Source organism: Eublepharis macularius, chromosome 5, assembly GCF_028583425.1.
Source record: "Eublepharis macularius isolate TG4126 chromosome 5, MPM_Emac_v1.0, whole genome shotgun sequence".
NCBI lineage: Eukaryota > Metazoa > Chordata > Lepidosauria > Squamata > Eublepharidae > Eublepharis > Eublepharis macularius.
Genome location: NC_072794.1, coordinates 173,858,219 through 173,873,874, shown reverse-complemented (window position 1 = coordinate 173,873,874; position 15,656 = coordinate 173,858,219). Strand labels below are relative to the sequence as shown.

The 15,656-nt window shown below is 50.5% G+C and overlaps 1 protein-coding gene across 3 annotated transcripts in view; it reads left to right on the top strand.

Annotated features, from left to right (window-relative positions):
- Positions 1–15,656, top strand: part of LOC129331018 (WAP four-disulfide core domain protein 3-like) — a 52,145-nt gene that overhangs the window by 14,207 nt on the left and 22,282 nt on the right. For all 3 annotated transcript variants that reach the window (XM_054981336.1, XM_054981339.1, XM_054981337.1), the window contains exon 4: positions 9,258–9,395. In XM_054981336.1, the coding sequence (XP_054837311.1) occupies positions 9,258–9,395 (138 nt within the window). The remainder of the gene's footprint in view (positions 1–9,257; positions 9,396–15,656) is intronic.

Here is a 15,656-nt window from a genome sequence, read left to right as displayed (position 1 = left end):
CCTCAACCTGCAACAGGGCGGGGATGTGTGCGTCAGGTAACGTGACTTGAATGCCAGACGAGCAGAGCCCAGGTCTACTTGCCACGGCATTGCACAGTGAGTTGACCTGGCATTCGGAAAAGCAGAGGCCAGATCTACCTACCATTGGTCTGCAAGGCGGGTAGATCTGGCCTTTTTACGCGTTTGAAGACCAGGTCTACTTGCCATGGCACTTCAAGGCAAGTAGAGCTGGCCCCCGCATTTCTGAGGGCCAAGTCTACTTACTATGGCTTTCCAAAGTGGTCAGCTGCACCCTCCACAGCGCCAATTGGGTCATACCGGCATGGGGTGTTCCTGGCTTGCCTGTGCTCCGCCTCCTTAGGCTTCCCCCAAGCCTTGGTCTCCCACAGGGAAGGGGCACGGGTGGGGGAGGGTTGCTTGCCTGCTATCTCCCCCCACCCTTGATTTCCACCCCCAAGTCTTGATCTGCTGTGGGGAGAGGGCAGGCTGGCGGGGGGTAACGCAGCTTGCATGCCAGACCTGCTGAGCCCAGGTCTACTTGCTATGACAGTGCATAGTGAGTAGACATGGCCTCTGGACTACAGAGGCCAGATCAACTTGCCGCAGCTTTGCAAGGTGGGGAGACCTGGCCAATGCACATGTTTGAAGGCCAGGTGTACTCGCTAAGTCTTTGTTTGGTGGTTAGACCTGACCACCACTCACCTGAAGCCCAGGTCTACTTGCTATGGAATTGAAAGGGGGGAGTAGACCTGGCTTCTGCATGTCTGAAGGCCAGGTCTGTTCTCCAAGGCCTTGCAAAGCAGGTAGACCTGATCTCCGCACATCCAAAGGCCAGATCTATTTGCCATGGCCATTTGGCCTCTGCAGGTCTCAAGGCCACGTCTACTTGCCATGGCTTTGCAAGGTGACTTGACCTGGCCTCCAGACCCATACAGCTCAGCTCTACCTGCCATAGCCTTGCAGGGACAGGCCAATTGGGGCGGGGGAAGCAGGGGAATGCCACTCCCTGGGCACACTCTCTGACGGTGCAGCATGCTCCTATGCACCACAGTAGGGCGACTTCAGACCAAAGCAGTCCCAATTCGACACACTGTGGAGTGCAGGAGCACTCCAGGGCTGTTTCTGCCCCCAACCCAGATAGAACTCCCATGTTCCACAGCTGCCCAAATCAGCTCGAATCAGGGCTGAATAAACCAGCTGCAGGGCGCAAGAGTGCTCCTGGGCCCTTTGTGCCCCCCTGGCAGCACTCCTGGTCTCCATAGCAGCCCAATTTGGGGCCAAATCGGGTGGCTGCAGGGTGCAGGAGCACTCCAGGGCCCTTCCCCCCCCCCAGCAGCACTCCTGGTTCTGCAGAGTCCAAATCAGGCCTGGGATTGGCTGGTAGAGGGAAGGGTCCACCTACCAAACTCTCTGCTGCCCGATTGGGGTGAGGAGGTGGCAGGATGGACGGGCCCGCCTCCCAGCCCTTGGAGCAATGCCAGGCCCAGCCACCCTGGCCTCCCCCCACCCATATTGGGGTGCTGCAGAGGGGGCAATGCCAGGCCCGGCTGCCCTGCCCTCCCCTGGACCAGATCACGTTGCAGTGGAGGTGGCAATGCCTGGCCCGCCTGTCCTGCCTTTTCTAGAGCTTGTTGTATTTCCCCCCCACAATGGGCTTTGTTGCTAGTAATAATATAATTATCACAACATTCAGTTTATATACTGCCCTTCCAGACAACTTAATGCTCACTTAGAGCAGTTTACAAAGTGTTTTACTATTATCCCCACAGCAAAATACTCTGTGAGGTGGGTGGGGCTGAGAGAGCTCTGAGAGAGCTGTGACTGACCCAAGGTCACCCAGCTGGCTTCAAGCGGAGGAGTAGGGAATCAAACCTGGCTCTCCAGATTAGAGTCCTGCCACTCTTAACCAGTATACCAACAGGAGATAGAAGCAGCATGCAGCCCAAAATGAGGGGAAGTGGAAACCATGAAAGACTGGATCCCCCTTCCAGACTTCTGCTCTTCTTCTGACCCCTCCTGGCTCCCTCCCCACCCCCCGCACTTCACAGACCATCTGGGAGGGCAGCAGCAATGGGGAGGAGGAGGAGGAGGAGGAGGAAGAGAGGCCCCCCTCAGTCCTCACAGTTGCCCAGGCTTCAAGCAGACCCCTTCTCATCTTTCCATCCTGAGGTGGTTGAGGGAGCGTGCTTGGAGATCTCCTCAAGTTACTACTGATCTCCAGGTGACAAAGATCAGTTCTGGAAGACATGAAAGTTGGACTCAATGACTTGATACCAGCGAAGGTCCCTCCCCTCCGCAGGCTCCATCTCCAAATCTCCAGGAATTTCCCTGCTCAGAGCGAGCACCCCTAGAGTGAGGGAAAGTGCCTTGCTCAGCCCACTTTTTTATTGCAACAGGCTTTGGCTGGTCTCTGTTATGGGGAATGCCTGTTGCCAGCCAGAGCTGTGAGCCTAATAATTCATACCTGGACAGGAATTCCAACTGGGAGCTCCCTGGTCCCTGCCCAACGTCCTGCTGCTGCCTTCCTTGACATGTTCTAGACCTGCACTGCAACGGAGGTTCCCTCTCCCACTTCTCATTCCCCCTTTCCCATCATTTTCTTTTGGCAGGGGGGCTTTGATTTGCTCCCCTCAAGTACGCACTGATCCCTCCTTCCTGCCTTTTCTTTTTAAAACTTGGTTTAAACTAGATTGTGTCAATTGTTTTCAGTTCACATATATGTGAAGTGTTCTGAAGTTCAGTTGAACTTTCGGCTTTCGGCTTTGTTTCGGCTTTCGGGTTTTGGCTTTTTTCAATGGGAAAATGCCTCCGCGTCTTCCCGGACGCCTGGGGGAGGCATTTTCCCACCAAATCAAGCCAAAATTGGTGGGGACCTTCCTCTAACCCCTCTCTAACCCCCCCAAGTTTCAGACCGATTGGACTTTGGGGGGCCATGTTATGGCCCCCTAAACCAGGTCCCCCTAGCCTCTCATTAAGAAGCACTGCTGCTCATCTTCTTCTTCATTATTTCCTATGGGGAAAAAATGAAGAGGCAGGCTTCCTTTGCCAGGGGTGGCATTTTGCATGCAAAATGCCCCCCAACCCTCTGGGGCCCTTCTCCCACCCTTCCTCCCACCCCCCACCAAGGCTCAGCCTGCTCCCACTTGGGGGGGGGCATTTCATGGCCTCCCCAAGTAGGTGGTGCTCTTATCTCTACCACTGACAGCTGGGGGAGGCTTGTCTTGCCAGGAGTGGCATTTTGCATGCAAAATGCCCCCCAACCCTCTGGGGCCCTTCTCCCACCCCCCACCAAGCCTCAGCCTGCTCCCACTTGGGGGGGCCATTTCATGGCCTCCCAAAGTAGGTGCTCTCAGCCCCCAAAGTCCACCCCCTACTGCCCCATACAAACCCAATTCCCCCCATCTGCCAAACACAGACCCAAATCCCCACATTAGCCCCTCACAGACCCAAATCCACCCCCAGCTGCCCCACACCCACCATAACCCCAGGGACAGGCTGGCCAGCCCTCCCCCTTTGGAAACTCCTAAACTCTCTTTCCCAGGGCAATTCCGCACAGCCCAGGGGTGCCACAATGGTGGGCACACTCCTGAGTGCCAATGTATCCCTGGGAAAGAGCACCTGACACACAACCACCCCCTGACACCCCCCCCCCACCTACAGAGAAGGCTGCCTAGCCTGCCCCATTGTTCCCAATGATGGGAACCAACCTCACATCAAAGAAGGGAACACAGACACACAATGATTCAAGTTAGAAAAAACTTTATTTTGTCGCTTTCAAAGTACAATATAGGTCAACAAATCACAACATATCACAATAACTGTCGCCCACACAAAAGAACAACACAATTAACTACACATCAGAGAATCTTAAAAAAAAATTTTTTTTGAAAAGGACAAACTCTAAATTTTAGAACATATTCAGGTTACATAGTAGGAGGGCACAACAGGGCATGGAAAAAGAAGCCCACTAGACAAGATTATCATAACTACCAGCTTCACACAACCCTCCCTCCACAACCAAACTTAATGGGAGGAAACCACTGCAACAAAATGCCAGGCTGCACACAGGCTGCCCCCCAACCAGCACCCCCCAATTGGGGGCCAGGCTGCCCCCCAATTGCAGCCAGCACCCCCCCCCCCACCTACAGAGAAGGCTGCCTAGCCTGCCCCATTGTTCCCAATGATGGGAACCAACCTCACAGCAAAGAAGGGAACACAGACACACAATGATTCATGTTAGAAAAAACTTTATTTTGTCACTTTCAAAGTACAATATAGGTCAACAAATCACAACATATCACAATAACTGTCGCCCACACAAAAGAACAACACAATTAACTACACATCAGAGAATCTTAAAAAAAAAATTTTTTTTTTGAAAAGGACAAACTCTAAATTTTAGAACATATTCAGGTTACATGGTAGGAGGGCATAACAGGGCATGGAAAAAGAAGCCCACTAGACAAGATTATCATAACTACCAGCTTCATAAACTCTCCCTCCACAGTTTGAATGCATTTTCTTCCTGTCAGCTTTGCAAGGCAAAGCACAGGATTCCCTTCCCTCCTTTGCAAGAGGGGTGGGGGATGACAGAAGGAGTGAGTGATTCACTCCTTCTCCCCCCTCCCCTCTTCTTAGAGCCTGCAGGAAGCCTTAGCTTCCAGCAGGATTTTGCTAGGCGCTTGCTAAGGCAAATGCCTAGCAAAAAGAAAATAGCGATTCTCTCGATTGCCGAAAGAAAGCCGAAAAAGCCGAAACGTTTTGGCTTTCTTTCTTTCGGATACCCGAAACGTTTCGGCTGTCCCCGAAACATTTCGGATACCCCGAAAGAAGCCGAAAGAGGTTTCTTTCAGCTTTCTTTCGGCATTCTGAATGCCGAATCGCACACCCCTAATACACACTTGCCGCCCCAAATTCCTCAAATCAAAGAGCTGGAGGGGTCAGTCAAGGTTCATCAGTGTGGACAATCTTGGGAGTCAGTATTCTAAAAAAGGTGTATGCTTGCTCCGCGAACCGCTACCAGCTGTTATGTTCCTGTGCAAAAAAGTGTTTGCCACTAGTCAGTAGATTTCTGCTATTGCACACTCACTCAGAGAATTTTTTTAAAAAAGAATAAAAATGGTGGTTCTGTCTTTTGCAAAGTGCGTATTTAAGTATAAACAATTAATTTCTATGGCTGTAAACAGCTGTCTGTGGTTGGTTCCCATTGAACAAGACATCACAATAGCACAATCAAGATTTCCGTTTAAAATTAAAATGGGGCTTGACTGTTACCAGGAGCCTGCAAAGGCTTGCAGGACTCCTGGTTTAGGTGGGAAAAATCTCTTCCTACGGTTCAGAAACAGAAAAAGGAGGATGGGTAGAGTGCAAAGTCTCTGGAGAAGCATTTCCAGTCATTCACATGAAAGCAAAAAAAGTGCTAAAGAAGCATCAAAAAGCGGAATAAACCGTGTTCAAGGAAAACACAATGATTACAGGAGGATAATGGGTATTCATGAGTGGATATGTTATATAGCGGAAGAACTGCGATATGATGTGCTACTAGGGTGCTACAACAAGGGCGTGTGAAAATGGCCTAGTATGTACCTCTATGAGTTAGGCAGTACTTCTAATCTACATGAGGTCATTCATCTGTGTTACTCTTTTGTTTCATGCCCCTCTCCAAGGTTGTTCTGTTCTGGGCTTCTGGACTCCCTTTGTGGCATTTCTAGCTGTGGCAACAGGCTAGCATGTTTTTTATGTGTACAGACTAGAGGTGGCATAAGCCAGGAAAATTCCAAACCACGTGATTTGTAGTTTATCGCGTTTCATGAACTATGGACCACAAACTTTCACAAACTTGCCCAGTTCACACAATGGTTTGTTTGGTCCATGAAAACGTCATTTCTGGTAATGAAAACGCCACTTTGGGGGCAGTAGGTATGCAGAAAGCCCCTCCCCCATTGCCTAGGAAACTGATTAATCGGTGCCAGGTTTCTGCAGAAACGAACCAAAAAATGAACCAAACAAAACTGGCCTAAAGTTTGTGGTGGTTCATCAGAAATGGGCTCTGACTAACTGCCAGTTCACAAACTATGAACAGGCCCAGTTTGTGACAAACTTTGGTTCATATTTCAGTTCATATCCACCTCTAGTACAAATATCTTCTGTGATCTTCTTGGTCAAGTCGAGCAACAGTTCCACTATATTTCTAGTTACATCCATGATATCACATCTGAACATACATACATACATACATACATACATACATACATACATACATACATACATACATACATGTGTATGTATATAGGCTGTTGTTAAATGCCATTGAGTCATTGTATGTATGTGTGGTGAAACGGGGCCTCTCCCTTTTTTTTCTTAACTGGTAGACCCCGCTCTGCCTACCCCTCCCTTGCCGAGCCAGGCACCTGGAGGGGCCGTCTCACTTTTCCGTCTCTGGGTCGTTGCTGCCACCACTGTCCCTGTAGGGGGTCCTGGTTAGCCTCCTAACCTCCCTCCTCTGCTAGTGGGCCCAAGCGGTTGGGGGACTATGTGGAACAGGAGATGTTTCTTCCTTCAGAAATTCCAAAACTCATTTATTTAGCTTCTAACTATACACAGGCAAAGATACAGTGAACGGAAAGAATAATACAACATAAAGAGAAACCCCTACTCTCTCTCTTTCTCCCTCTGCTTCTCTATACTCGTGCCCTAATTAGATGTTGTGTGGGGCAGGCACGATCCTTTGTTACCTGGGGTTACAGTAGACCTGCCTCTCCCCCTCAGAGCCATTCCTCCCCCCCAACTGTTAACTTCCTCACCGACCGACTCCCCCCATCAATCAAATTCTACTCCCCAACTGGCCCCTCCCCTCTGCAGCCCATAGAAAGTTAAATCCACAAACAAAAGCGTGTTTCTCCACAGTATGTGGTAGTAGCAGTAGCAGTAGTAGCATTAGTAATAATAACATTCGATTTATATCCCGCCCTTCAGGACAACTTAATGCCCACTCAGAGCGGTTTACAAAGTATGCTATTATTATCCCCCAAGAACAAACGCCCTGTGAGGTGGGGGGGGCTGAGAGAGCTCCAGAGAGCTGTGACTTGCCCAAGGTCACCCAGCTGGCTTCAAGGGGAGGAGGAGTGGGGAATCAAACCCGGCTCTCCAGATTAGAGTCCCGCGCTCTTAACCACTACACCAAACTGGCTCTCAGTAGTAGTAGTAGTAGTAGTAGTAGTAGTAGTAGTAGTAGTAGTAGTAGTAATAATAATAATAATAATAAACATTTGATTTATATACCACCCAGGACAACTTAACACCCACTCAGTGCAGTTTACAAAGTATGCCATTATTATCCCCACAACAACAATCCCCCTAAGGTGGGTGGGGCTGAGAGAGCTCTGAGAGAGCTGTGACGGATGCAAGGCTACCCAGCTGGCTTCAAGGAGAGGAGTGGGGAATCAAACCCGGCTCTCCAGATTACAGCCCTGTCGCTTTTAACTACTACCACAAACTGATGGCCATTTTTCAACTTACGCAGAGGCAAACTGAAATTTGCTGTTGAAATTCTGAGGGTTTCCTTGCTCAGTTCATCCCATTCCCTCCCCCTATCTCAGAACTCGCCCCCTCCCCCACCTTGTGAAAAAACTTCTGTCCAATTTTTGGTCCCGACCCCCAATTTAAGACCCACTGAGATTAAGGTCAGCAGTAAAGGAAAAAGAAGTGGAACATGGAACTTGTGGAATAATGTGATGGCTTAAGAGAACATTTTAGAAGGAATCACAGCAATCCCAATACACCAGCAGGGCAAGCAGAGCAGGATGGTCCATGGAGCACTTTATGGAAGGAGGGGGAGAGGGCTTGACATCCAATGACATCAGAAAAGGGGAAAGGCCTGAGATGGTGGCGATTCCTGGCCCTTCTGCCGCTGGTGAGAGTGAAAGAGGGGTGGGTGCCTAGGCATACAGTGGCAACAGGCAGCCATTCATGCGGGGGCTCCACTCACATCCGCAGCTGCCTGCTGAGAGATGTACAAACAATAACACTTTCTGACTCTCTCCAGATGCGGGAAAAACAAAAGTTAACCTAGAGAAGAGCAAGAGTCCAGGAGCACCTATAAGACTAACAATATCCTTTGTAGGATATGAGCTTTCACGAGTCACAGCTCACCTCTTCTGATACAGCTAGGATGTGAGTCCATCTGTCTTTATATCATGGAGAGTGGAGTGATTTCAGACACTGAATGACGATAGCAGACATGATTTGATAGGGTGGGCTATGCAGAGAGGTAGTGAGTGTAGAGAAATCAGCATTGGTAATGAGACAGAAAGCCTAGGTCTCGATTCAGTCCAGGTGGACGCATTGTCTTGAGCTTCTTTCTCAGTTGCAATTTAACAGTCTCTAGGCAGACAGCAGTATGCAGCCCTGGTCCAAAGCCTGGCTGGTTCCCAATACAAACAAGAAGGTTCAGGCGTTTACTGGACAGCGTCACAAGCATTAGGCTGCAAATAGGTTTGTTGTGCTTGTCCTTCCAGATAATTGCTTTGTAAGCAGCCCCCTCCCTTATGCAAGGCATCATTTCATTGTTACTTCACCCGTCATGTTTGGGCTCTGGCTCCAAAGCAAGCCCCTCCCCGAGGAAGCTTTATAGGCAGCAAGCTGAATGCTTGGCACTCAGACGTGGGTTCCAGCCACACCATGAGACCCAGGCTCGTTCTCCTCCTAGGGCTCCTTGCCCTTTGGACAGAGCTGCCCTGTGCATGTGGCAAAAAACCACCTTCTCCACCAGTTGGTAAGGGAAATGGCCAGGAAGGGGCCCCATCGCAGCTCTTGGTCTGGGAGACACCACAACTGCTGGAAGATACTTCTTCTTATCTTATCTCTCTTATGCTGCCTCTTGAGCACATTCGCTTAAGAAACGTGGAGCCCAAGGGGTCCAGAAGAGGGGTCGGTCCCTTTGGGATGTTATACTGCTCCTCTTAGTTCCTGGTAGCTGGCTTCTTGGTCTGCAATGGGGGAAAAAACCTTTTGGTTTAAAGTAATTTTTTCCACAACATAGTACAGAATATCCCCAGGGCTGACCCAGCTTGCCGAGTGCTGGATATAGAACGGATATTGTGCCCTTAAAGGCAGCCCAGCCGTGCCCCTTGCCAAGGCTGAAGGACCTCAGAGGATTCTACTCATGGTGTAGTGTGGGGAGATGGGCCGATATGGGGGTTGTTGGTGGAGAGCAAAGCCTATCTTTGCCTGGTGGCTAAATGGCTGATCTGTTACAGGCAAGCCCGGCAGGTGCCCTACCCTGAAGGGTGCTGGCATCTGTGTGGAAGACTGTTCTTCGGATGATTCATGCGATGGAAGCCAGAAGTGCTGCAGCAATGGCTGTGGGCATGTGTGCTTGGATCCAGTATTCCCAGGTAAGGGCAACCTTCAGTTGGCTTTGGGATCCCAGATGCGCCTTCCCCTGCAGTTTTGACCAGGGATGTCCACCACTAATCAACTTAATGGGGAGTCAAGAGAAAAATCCTTCATGTTGCCGGTATGGTTTTGTGAGGGTTCTTCCAGTTCAGTCTGAGGGAACCACTCATAGCCCAGCAGCAACTGCCACCTTTGGGGTCCACAGGACCGACCTAGAACCTGGTAGGAGCCGTGTTGCCAAGGGGAAGGGAATCTTTTGCATCTTTTGCATCATAAACACACCAGCATTGAAGGAAAATGGATTCATTAAATCCTTCTGACAATTTACAGAAATAATACTAATACTAATACTAATACTAATACTAATACTAATACTAATACTAATACTAATACTAATACTAATACTAATACTAATACTAATACTAATTATTTCTAACCCACCCTTCCCACAAGTGGGCTCAGGGCTGCGAGGTGCAGCAGTTATAAAAATATAATACAAATATTAAAAACAATTCATAAAGCAACAGTCGATCATAAAATCAACAGATAAACAGAAAACAAACAGAGCGAACAGCACAAACAGATAAACAGATAAGTACAGAAGAGAGGATATTCGTACACCCCTGTACTGCTGTTAGGAACCACAGAGAAATGGCAACAGGGGGACCCCTGGTTCTGGGGTGCTGCACAGCACTGCTCTGCGGTTCAGCCCGGGCTGGGATCTTCTCCGTAGTGGTTCTCTGGGACTTATATAGAAGCTGTATGGCCGCAGCTACAAAATTCTTTTCCCCTTGTTGGCCTAGGAGAGGAGTGAGGTATGCTGTCCAAAAAACAGCAAGCCAGTCAATTCATTTGGTTTAACTCATAAACATGCCACTCCCCTATGCAATGACAGGGTACTGTGATTGGATAACATAGAATATTAAGATGAAAACATGTTTTTGAGTGAGAAAAGCCTCTTCCGTTGCCAAAAGAACATTCAGGCCTGGCCTACAAAGCACTCTGGGCTCAAGAAGGAGGAATAGAGGCACACTGATCCTGCTCCTTGGGAAATAGTCTTCTGCATGTACCACTCCACTCCACCCCCTTGGTGTCCACAATTGCTCCTCTGTGCCCGGTTTTTTCTTCTCTGCTTGCCAGACAGAAATCTGAACTTCAATACACAAATGATTAACTCTGACATCAGAGATTTCCCTGTTACCCCAGGAAGCCATTGTTTCTCAAATAGCACCAGTTGCTTCCAAAGGGCACCAAAGTGGCCCCATTGATGTCTTGTGTTGTTGTGACTAGGGGTGTGCAAAGGCAGACCGTTTCGGTATTCTTGTTTCGGTTATTACCGAAACAAAAAAAACATTTCAGTAATCGCGAATACCGAAACGGCAAGCCATTTTGATATTCACGATTCGGTAATTGTTTTGGTATTTCGGCTTGTTTCGGTAATATGTTTCAATGGGGAAAAGCCTCCCCAGGCTTTCTGGAAGCCTGGGGAAGGCATTTTCCCACCGAACCAAGCCAAACTTGGTGGGGACCTTCCTCTAACTCCTCTCTAACCCCTCCCCCCCACGTTTCAGACAGATTGGACTTTGGGGGGCATGTTATGGCCCCCCAAACCAGGTGCCCCTATCCTCTCCTAAAAAGGGAAAGGTTTTTGCTTGCTGCTGCTAATCTCCTATTATGTGCTTACTGCTGCTGATCTCCATTATTTCCTAAGGGAAAAAATGAAGAGGCAGGCTTGTCTTGCTAGGGGTGGCATTTTGCATGCAAAATGCCCCCAACCCTCAGGGGCCCTTCTCCCACCTTTTCTCCCACCCCCCACCAAGGCCCAACCTGCTCCCACTTGGGGGGGGGGCATTTCATGGCCTCCCCAAGTAGGTGCTCTCAGCCCCCAAAGTCCACCCCCTACAGCCCCACACATACCCAATCCCCTCCAGCAGCCACACACAGACCCAAATCCCCACATTAGCCCCTCACAGACCCAAATCCACCCCCAGCAGCCCCATACCCATAACCCCAGGAACAGGCTGGCCAGCCATCCCCCTTTATTCCCTATGCTGGGAACTTTTAAACTCTCTTTCCCAGGGCAATTCTGCACAGCCCAGGGGTGCCACAATGGTGGGCACACTTCTGAGTGCCAGCTTGTCTCTGTGAAAGAGCACCTGACACACAGACACCCTCCCCCTGACACCCCCACCACCTACAGAAATGGCTGGCCAGCCTGCCCCATTGTTCCCCATGCTGGGAACCAACCTCACATCAAATAATGAAAAACGAATACGCACACAATGAGTCAAGTTTAAAAAAAATTATTTTCTCACTTTCAAAGTACAATTGGGCAAAGCATCATGGTACATCACATTAGCAGTGCCCCACACAAAAGGATAACACGATTCACTTCACATCAAATAATCTTTTAAAAAAAACTGTTATAAACACTTAATTTCTGGAACTGATTTAGGTTACACAGTAGGAGGGCACAACAGGGCATGAAAAAAGCATTCTAGACAGAATTCTAGTCAGATTTCAAACAACTAACTTCAAATCAGAGCATCACCAAACCACAAGACCTTTCAAAAACACTTTATTTCTTGAAGAGTGTTGATTTACACAGCTGTAGGGCACAAAAGGGCATTATAGCAGCTCATTACACAAAAATAACACAACTCAATATCAGACAATCACCCAAAACATAATAACCGCTATAAACACTTTATTTATGGAAAAGATGTGGGTTACATAGCTGGAGAGCACAAAAGGGCATGAAAGCATTTCACCACACAAAAGTAACACAACTCTCTTGGGATCTGAGAATCACCAAAAACTCAATTCCTGTCAAAAACACTTTATTTCTTGAACAGATTTAGGTTACACAGTAGCAGGGCACACCAACAGGCATGACAGCATTATCTTAGCCAGAAAATAACACAACTCACTTCACATCAAGTGGCACAACACAAATCCTGAAAAAGACAACTTATTTGCTTAACCCCTCTATACCTCCTCCGAATAACAAAAACCACACACAGACATTTTTTCTTTCAAAATCTCTTTATTTCTTGGCGCGTGAGGCCATCTCCCATCCTGAGTCCCAAACCCAACACAATAGGAGGAAACCTTTGCAACAAGGTCCAGCAGAACCAATGTCATTTCCTGTGGCTATGCTTTCAGTTCAGCCACACAAAGCTGGACCGGGCACTGCCACGGGCACTACACAGTGGTATTTCCGGAGCAGTGTTGCAGAGGTTCCCCCCCCACACACACACACCAGCCTCAGCATCTTCCTGGAAACATCTGTGAGACATCATCATCAGCTGGTGCTCATCCCCAACTCTCCCCCAACCCCCCCAAGCAAACCCAACGGTAACATTTCATCTTTTTTTTCTTTTTTTCTTTTTTTTTTTAACATTTCAACTTTGAAAAAACATTTAAAACATTCAAACAGCATTTAACATTTTTACACTGCACATCAGCATCCCATTCCCTAATCCCCACCTAAGCAATCTCAATCTTAACCTATTTCTCCCTCCAGCGGCAATCAAAGTTTCTGGGCCATCATTTTTCAGAATAAATTTGGTCCCACTGGGTCTGTCTCAGTGCTGGGAGAAGTTTTGAATTCCCTTGGGGTGGGGGCTTCAAATTGCTGGGGGGATTCCCATTGCCACTGGTTCCTAACCACCCTCCCTCTACTGGCCGGTTTTAACTGCGTCTACAGGGTTTTATGCAGGGGAGAGCACGATTCCAAAGGATTGGACTCGCAGAGGATGCAGGCCACAAGTTGGGCTCACCTCAGTCACTCTGGAAGTCCAGTCCTGAGAAATCGAAGAGGCGAGAGTTGACCTTCAGGAAGGTCAACTGCTCGACTCTCCATGGGAGAAGGCAAGTGCGATGTGGGCCGACAATGTCGCCCGCATGAGAAAAGATGCGCTCGCTCTCCACGCTCGTTGGAGGGCATGAGAGCAGCCGCTGCGCCTCTAGGGAGAGGTCCGGCCAGACCGACTCCTTCCTGGCCCAGTAGCTGAGCGGATTGGTGGAGAGCGACTCGCAGGGCTCTGCGAGGTAGTCCCTGACCATTGCCTCCACCGGATCCTCTCTCACGGTCCTCACGACCCCAGAGGGGACGAGGGCCTACCGGAGCAGCTCCATCTCCATCGGTACTCCGGTGGTGGCCGCGGGGGGGGCACTCAGAGGGGGCGTGAGAGGGACCCACACGGCAGGGCCTCTCTCGCATCCCCTCTGTTGACAGGCGTCCCCTCTTGGCCTGCCTGCGCCTCACCCAAGAGCAGAGGGCGACTCTGGCTTGGGTGAGGTTCCCGTCCCGCTCAGCGAAAGTGCCCTTAATGCCCGGGTCACACATGGTCGCCAACATGTATGACTCGTTCTGAATGAGAGGAGTTAGCCTGGCAACTATGCCATGCTGCAGCCTTCTCACCAGCGCGCGCACCGCTGGAACGAGGTCAGCACAAGGTGCGCCCTAGTCTACAAGGGTGGCCAGATTCCTCTGGAGTGTGAGCACCAGGGAAATGACCAGACCCAGGGTTGCCGTGTCTGATGAGACCGCCACAGTGAAGTCCTTGAAGGGCTTCAGGACCTCCACTGTCTGGGTGATGGTGAGCCAATCCTCCCGGCTGAACTCACCCACCTAACTCGCACCGTGGCTCTCGGAGAGCCACGCGTGGAGTGCGGCCTGCTGCTCCACCAAGCGCTCAAGCATGGCCCAGGTGGAGTTCCAGCGAGTGCTGGCATCAGCGATCAGTGCGTGCTCCGGCACACCTGTCCTGACCTGCTTCTGCCACAGTTCATGAGTGGCTGTCATGCTGTGCGAGAAGTGACTCGTGAGCCTCTGACATTTCTGGAGCAGTAACTTGAAGTCACGAGTCCGGGCATCAAGGGGTTCCTTCGAGGAGCCCGCCCCAAGTGCATCTTTCACCACTAGGCGAAGCTTGTGGGCTGCACAGGAAATGCGCTCTTGGCTCACTAGATCCGCTGCTGCCCTCATGTTGCTGCCACCGTCCATCACCATGCATCCCACGGTGGCGGGTCCCTGGCCTATCCACTCCTCCAACTGTCTCCTCAGGGTGGCAGCGATGTTCTCCGCTGTGTGCGACACGTCGAGAAACTTCGCATGGAGCAAGGCCTTGCAGTAGCTGGCCCAGTGCTCTCCCATCCTTCCCTGGCTAGCTGTGCTAGGCACCTCTCCCTCCCCAGAACCACCGCAGGTTCCCACCAGTGAGCAGTAAGCGAGAGGTACGCTTGCTGCACACTTGGGCAGGTCCAGATGTCAGATGAGAAGTGCACAGTTCTCCCAGCAACCCAGGACAGCTGTGCCTTCACATGGTCCCTGGCAGCCCTGTAAAACGAGGGCACCACCGATCTGCTCAATGTTGTGTGAGCAGGGACGGTGTACCAGGGAAAGAAATCGTGGAGCATCCCTGAGAAGCCGAAGTCTTCAACTATGGAGAACGGTCTTCTATCCACAGCTACCATATTGATGATGTGGCGCGTGAGGCACTGGCTCGCCCTCTGGATCCCCTCTCTGGGCACACTAGAGCCCTGCTTACCAAGCATCTCCAGAAGAGATGCTTGGAGTCCCTGCCCTACAGGAACCCTTGGGGGGAGAACACCAGAGGAGACTGCCTCCTTCTGGCTAGCTGGCAGCCGTGTGGTGCCACTCGAACTCTCCCCCCGAAGAAGCACCGCCTGGTGGTGCCTCTTCATGTGGGTCCTCATCCCAGACATGGAGAGATGGTTCACATCCCTGCCACGGCTGACGTACTGCTTACAATGCTGGCACTGGACAACTCGGGGGTCGTCTGTTCTCTGGAAGTGATTCCAGAGTTCAGAGCTGAACGCTTGCCCACGCTTCCCAGGAGAAGCACTTTCGGGACCACCCTGAGGCACCTCCTGTGATGTGCTCTGGCCGGACACACCATGTCCCACTCTTGGCCGGGCAGTCAGGGATGGACGAGGCTGAAGGGGCAGAGATGTGGGCTCTTCCACCACAGTCTCTGCCTCTTCCTCCAACATCCTCTCCTCCTGCACAGCCGCAAGAGGCCTGCTGCTGGCCTCAGAGGAAACTGGGGTGGACCGCCCCACAGGGGGTCTCACAGGCAGTTCCTCCAACATCTTCCGGGTTCCTGGGGTAATCGTGAGGGATGGTATAGTCACATGCCCCACGTCCATCCCAGGAGACACTACATGCTGCCCCTCCTCCAGCAGCTGGCTCGCAACCATTGGAGGAGGAGGAGCCTCGGCAGCAGACCCCT